We start from the raw sequence: 6,000 nt of genomic DNA, 5'->3' as shown, positions 1-6,000 counted from the left end.
CAGCTATCAAGGGAGAACCGTGGCTGTGGATCTCTTGAGTTTTTCAGCATCTTTGTATTTGTTTCATTCACTACCATCTGAAGTTATGCTTGGAAGAGATCTATTTCTCTTTTGCACCGCTTTATAATATCTAGGGTTTTTGTCGTGACATTTCCCACTGTCCCGTCTTATGTGCTTAGATGTCTTTGCATGTCACCTGCCAGTCTTTCTGAACCTGAAATGCTGTCACCAAAGCATGCCATTTTGGAAGCAGCCCTTCACGCTGAAATCTCTCTCTCTCTGTCTTTCACATTCGCATTATTTGGACACTTCTGCAGGAATATGTGATGTGTACATACGCAATAACAGCCCCCAGGCTCACTGAAACTTTTTTGCCTCCTCTGCAGTCCATTGGACATTTTTTGCCCCTCAAGGACCTCCAAATTTGCCTTTAATGTTGTGTTAGACAAAACTCGATCAATTTCACCGTGTGCAAATCTCATCCAGGAATTTCCCAGCTCATCTTCTGGCTTTCCTCCAGATTCCTACGGTAGGAGTTTTGTTGGAGACTTTGCTTTTGCTTTTTCCCTTTAGGTTGCTTCAAATTTCAAAAAGGAAAGCCATTTAGTGCTGCAGCCTGTTAGCTTCTCCTTGGCTTTTGTCTGCCCCCTTTCTCCTACCTCCCTTGACTTCAAACAAGGCACACACACAAAAAAAAAACTATTTAGCAACAGCTGAAGGCCTACACTGGAGGTCACCTACTTTCCCCTCCTTCTGCAGGGTGGGACATCTGGCCTGAAAGGGGGAGATGGAGGGAGAGCGCAGCCAACCGCCTGGTAGGAAAGGTTTGTTTTCATTCCTCCTTTGTCATGTGCCGCAGTGTGGCTGATCGGAGCAGCACATTTGGTAACAGAGCCCTTGTCCCTTGAGGTTAAGAGTACGGTTACACTTGCAGCAGCAGCAGCAGCTGCCTGAGCGTATCGTATCAGCAACAGGAGGGAAAACAAATCCCCCTCCCACCTCTTCTCCTCCTTTGCCAGTTTTATCACATATCCTTCCTTCCTTCCTTCCTTCCTTCCTTCCTTCCTTCCTTCCTTCCTTCCTTCCTTCCTTCCTTCCCTCCCATCCCCGCTCTCTCTTTCTCTTTTCTCTGACCTCCTCACAGCTTCCCACTTGGTCACTCCAGAGTGCACACAGCGGAGAGTTTTGTCAGCCCAGCTCCGGAGCAGAACCCTTCAGCCACTGAGCAAAAGAGAGCCAAGCAAGGACCGCTGGAAGCCAGAGCAGAGCGGAGGGAAGCTGGTTGGTGCCAGCTCAGCTTCCATGTGTGCCTGCCCACCGATGCTAAACCGGCTGCTGCAGCTCTGAAGGAGGCTGACTGAGCATGCGGGACAAAGTTGCTCTCGGGAGTTGAAGGACTTGGGCTAGGAAGTCAAGAGCAACTTGCAGCGAGCTGGCTGGCTCCCTCCGGGCTCCTGTTAAATGAAACCACCTGAGGAATATGAGATTTCCTACTGGAGAGGGAGGGAGGATGCCAAGCCGGTAAGGAGGGAGAAAGGCGCATTTTAAGTCTCCAGTGTTGTTTGCATAGAGGGGAGGGGGAGAGAAGGAGAGAGTGTCAAGAGTAAATGAGGGAGGGAGGGGAACTGATACGGGCACCTAATGCCAGCTGCAAAGATGACCGAGACCCTTCAGCTCCCGGCACTGCAAGTCCCAGAGCAGCAGGTGGCAGAGTGCGGCCACGCCTGGTCCAGTTCGTCCACACCGACCCTGCGCCGAAGGCGGTTCAGGATGAGGCGTGCAAGGAATGTCCAGGATCCGAGCCTAGAGACTGCGCCCTCCAGCAAGGAGTTCCTACAGCTCCCCTCCATTGAAATCACCCCTTCCAGCGATGAGGACACCCCTTGGTCTAACTGTTCCACTCCCAGCGCCTCTCCACGGCGCAAGCGCTTCCTTCTCCGCAAATGGTTGAATGTGAGGGAGAAGAAGGAATGCAGTGAGAGCAGGTAGGTCGTCTCCTTTCCCTTCTTCCCTTTCCATCTTTCCCTCTATGAAGAAGAATCCTTCAAGAACTTGGGACATGGGCCTTTCCGTTATTTGATGTGGCCCATGTTCCACAATGTCTCCCTCTACTGGCTAAGCTAGTTGAAGTGGCATGCAGATTTGATACTTGATCGGCATGGTTTTCTTAGTCCTTTATCTCAGACAGCAAACGTTTGTGCGACGGAACGCTAAACAAAACACGTGGAGCAGTTTACAAATTGGGGATTCTTTGTAGTGCTTAGATGGGCTAATGATGGGCTTGTTTTCACCATGATGCTGATACCCTCATATTTAAACCATAGCCATGTGTTAAGAGTGTGTGTGATCCAGATATCAAAAGGGGAAAATTGACCACAATGACACGTCAGTAAACTCTACCAGATTAGGTTCCCCTGCCTGCAGATCACACCTTCAGGTACCTGGTGGCTGCATCTATGGGTGATGGTTCATATAGGCCTCTGTTCCTTAGACTGGACTGGAAATTTCTAATGCAAGCATGTAATCATTAGAGGATCCTGAGAGTTCTGCATAGCATAAGTCTCTGAGACATTTCTGGATTAAATATATGGTAAAAGGCAAAGGACCCCTGACAGTTAAGTCCAGTCGCGGATGACTCTGGGGTTGCGGTGATCATCTTGCTTTACTGGCCGAGGGAGCTGACGTTTGTCCAGAGACAGTTTTTTTGGGTCATGTGGCCAGCACGACTAAGCCGCTTCTGGCGAAACCAGAGCAGTGCACGGAAACGCCGTTTACCTTCCCGCCAGAGCTGTGCCTATTTATCTACTTGCACTTTGACATGCTTTCAAACTGCTAGGTTGGTAGGGATTGAGCAACGGGAGCTCACCCCGTCGCAGGGATTCGAACCGCCGACCTTCTGATCGGCAAGCCCTAGGGCTCTGTGGTTTAGATCACAGCGCCACCCGCGTCCCATATTAAATATATGAGTTTACCTCAATTCCTCTTATTTTTCCACAATTTGGCAAGTAATTATTAAAAGTAGCTTGTGAAAGCTGATGATCAAACAGTTTGAAACTCAATATGTTTACTTGGAAGTAAATCCTATCTATTGAAATCAGATTTAATTCCAAAGAATTATGTGTAGGATCACAGCCTTCAAGAGATGCCTTGTCTGAAATGCAAATTCCTTTTTCTGCTGTAACGAAGCTGTCAACTAATCCTTTGTTGATTAATCATCTTCCTTTATCACTTAATTAACATTAAAATATCACAGTATCCATAACTAGGCAATATCTGAGGATGCTTAATGAAGACAACACAGCCTCCCTTGATAGCTGCTATTAAATTCCAAATCAAATTCCACAATTTGTAATTAAATAGTTGGTCAATTAATCCCATGTTACTCAATTTACTTTAATTCCCCCCGCTGCCCTTGTATAATTGTTTTGCATCAGCCACTTGTCTCTAACCATCAGAACTAGCAGCTTTTAAAAATAAACAAAGTGGATCTTATGCCCTTGCATCAGCTGTAACAATAAACATTCTGTCAGATACAAAAGACAACTTAGTGCTCCAAATACAAAGAGTGGCTGATAAAGGGTGGAAATGGTTGTAAAGTGAAACACAGCAATGCATGAAGTGTGAAAGTATATTTATGGCAGGAGAGGATGCAATATATTTGATGAAGAGTAGTTTATAACATCTTAATAAATATTAGAAAATTAAAAATGCACACAAGCATTGTCTTACTGGAACAAAGCAAAGGGCCATCAAGTCAAGTGTTCTCTCCAACAGCGGCTAGCCAGATGTTTTCAGTTACCCTCAAAGCAGGGAATGAAGGCAACAGCTGCTTTCACATGGCAGTTGATTTCATTTCCCCAACATTTCCCTAGCTGTTAATATCTGCATTACATTTTGAGCTTTTAGGTGACAAAAAAACCCAAAACATTTTCTGGAACTATATCAGAATATAGTGCAAGTTTAGTGCTCATTTCCATGTTATTTGCTTCAACCAAAAAATACGTTTACAAATAATACGAAAACGAGTGCTAAGCTTGTGCTATATTCCAGTAAATCATTTCACTATAGTTTCTGTAAGTGGCTTTTGCATTGTGTGGAAACTTAAAAATCATGTTAGGGAAAAGTCAGGAAAACGGAATGATCGGCTGTGTGTATGCAGCCTTGCGGTGTAGTCTGCTGTGTTCCTAGAGGTGGCTTTTACATTATCAGCTACAATGCAGAAATGAACAGTTAGGGAAATGGGGAAGATGAATACAGTCAAGGTCTTTTGCCTGTCAACCACATCGCACCTTCAGTGGTCTCCTGCCTCTACACAACCACAAGAGAGTGTGGAGCTGTGCAAATGGCTGTGCGCTGATTAACAACTGCTCAAGTCGTTGTTCACCACAGTGCCCAACTACATTTTTGAAATGGTGTTTGGAAAAAGGCTAGTACATGGATTAGGAGTATTAACATACCAAGACCAGCACGACAACTTGGCTCTTCCTATATTGCAGATTCCAAATCCATCCTGTTGTTGCCATGGAAAGTGCATTCGGCTTTTCACATGAAATTCCTTCTCTTTCCAACAATGATCTCTCCTGCAGAGGTTGCAACCTTCAGAAATGGGAAGAGGATAACAGGAGTTCTCAGGGATGGAGAAGGAAGAAACCCCAGAGACTGTTGTTCTGGCCCTGGAGTGTTATCTCTGTAGTCAGCAGGAGCACATCAGAGATAGCTTGTGTTAAAGGAGTCTTAAGTTAGCAATTGGTTATATCTTCATAATTTGCACAGTTTTCAAGAAAGTTATGCACTTTGTTTTTTATATCACTCATGCATAGCTCATAGCAGATACCATCTTAATAAGTAGATAAATAGGTACCGCTCTGGCAGGAAGGTAAACGATGTTTCTGTGCGCTGCTCTGGTTTCGCCAGAAGCAGCTTAGTCATGCTGGCCACATGACCCGGAAAAACTGTCTGTGGACAAACGTCAGCTCCCTTGGCCAGTACAGCAAGATGAGCATCGCAACCTGTTATGTACTGAGCTGAATCCTAGAACAATAGGATTCAGAATCAGCAGTCTGATTGGTCCGCAGGAGCTACCCAATCCAACTCCAGATGGAAGTGAATCCGCAACCTGATTGGCCTCCAGGAGCAGCCAATCAGGAGGCTGGCAGAAGTGAATCTGCAACCTGATTGGCCTGTAGGAGCAGCCAATCAGGCTGCAGGCAGAAGTCAATCCACAACCTGATTGGCCCACAGGTGTAGCCCTGAAGTAGCCAATCACGCAAGGCCCATTGTGTAAATAATGTATATAAGCAGATGGTTTTGGGAAATGAGCCATTCTTCTCTTCTTCTCCTTGATGACTATGAGCTGAATAAAGAGCATGAAATTCACTCTCGACTCTGAGTATATTTCACAACCCCAGAGTCGCCAGCGACTGGACTTAACTGTCAGGGGTTCTTTACCTTTTTTATATTGTCAGAAGGCAGAAGTGAAAACCATCAGATTTAGAACAGCCAATCCGATTTTGAATGCTTATGGCCAACGGACATCACAATATAACGCACAAAACTACCGGTATCAAGACAAATAATTCAGCAGGAAGTTAACATACATTTTCAGAAACGTTAATTAGTTTTAGAATAGGCCAGGGCACCATTGTGAATAATCAATGAGAACACTTCTGAAGCAAACATTGGCTGTCTGAACATCTTAAAGGACATATCTTTGTATTTTTATATCCTAGCATTAAATGAATTAGGAAACCTTGACATGCAGTTACCTCCCACTTCAAGAAGCCCAAATATGCCAAATGAAAACCAATTGATTCTTTTTTGGCATCACGACATGTCGAGCGATGCTAATGAAGCAGATGAATTGGCAGCCCTGGATAATGACATTTTAAAGTCAATAGCCACATGACAGAGGCAGTGGAGGAACAAGAATTTCATTTCTTGTTCCCACAGTGACCTTTGTCTCTGGCTTGGGAAGATGAGGAAAGAAGATTTGGTCCTTTG

General features: G+C 45.1%; 1 protein-coding gene across 10 annotated transcripts in view; it reads left to right on the top strand.

Moving 5' to 3' along the window:
* Nucleotides 1-441: 441 nt before the first annotated feature.
* Nucleotides 442-6,000, top strand: part of GRAMD1B (GRAM domain containing 1B) — a 163,685-nt gene continuing 158,126 nt past the window's right edge. For 3 of the 10 annotated variants that reach the window (XM_060268294.1, XM_060268293.1, XM_035138807.2), the window contains exon 1: nt 985-1,985. In XM_060268294.1, the coding sequence (XP_060124277.1) occupies nt 1,642-1,985 (344 nt within the window). In that variant the 5' untranslated portion in view covers nt 985-1,641. Of the gene's footprint in view, nt 530-984; nt 1,986-6,000 lie in introns of those variants that run through there. The other 7 variants (XM_060268296.1, XM_035138799.2, XM_060268290.1 and 4 more) reach the window with 6 other exon arrangements.

This window comes from Zootoca vivipara, chromosome 15, assembly GCF_963506605.1.
Source record: "Zootoca vivipara chromosome 15, rZooViv1.1, whole genome shotgun sequence".
NCBI lineage: Eukaryota > Metazoa > Chordata > Lepidosauria > Squamata > Lacertidae > Zootoca > Zootoca vivipara.
Note: the sequence above shows the minus strand (reverse complement) of the source record. Positions and strands in the feature narration are given on the sequence as shown.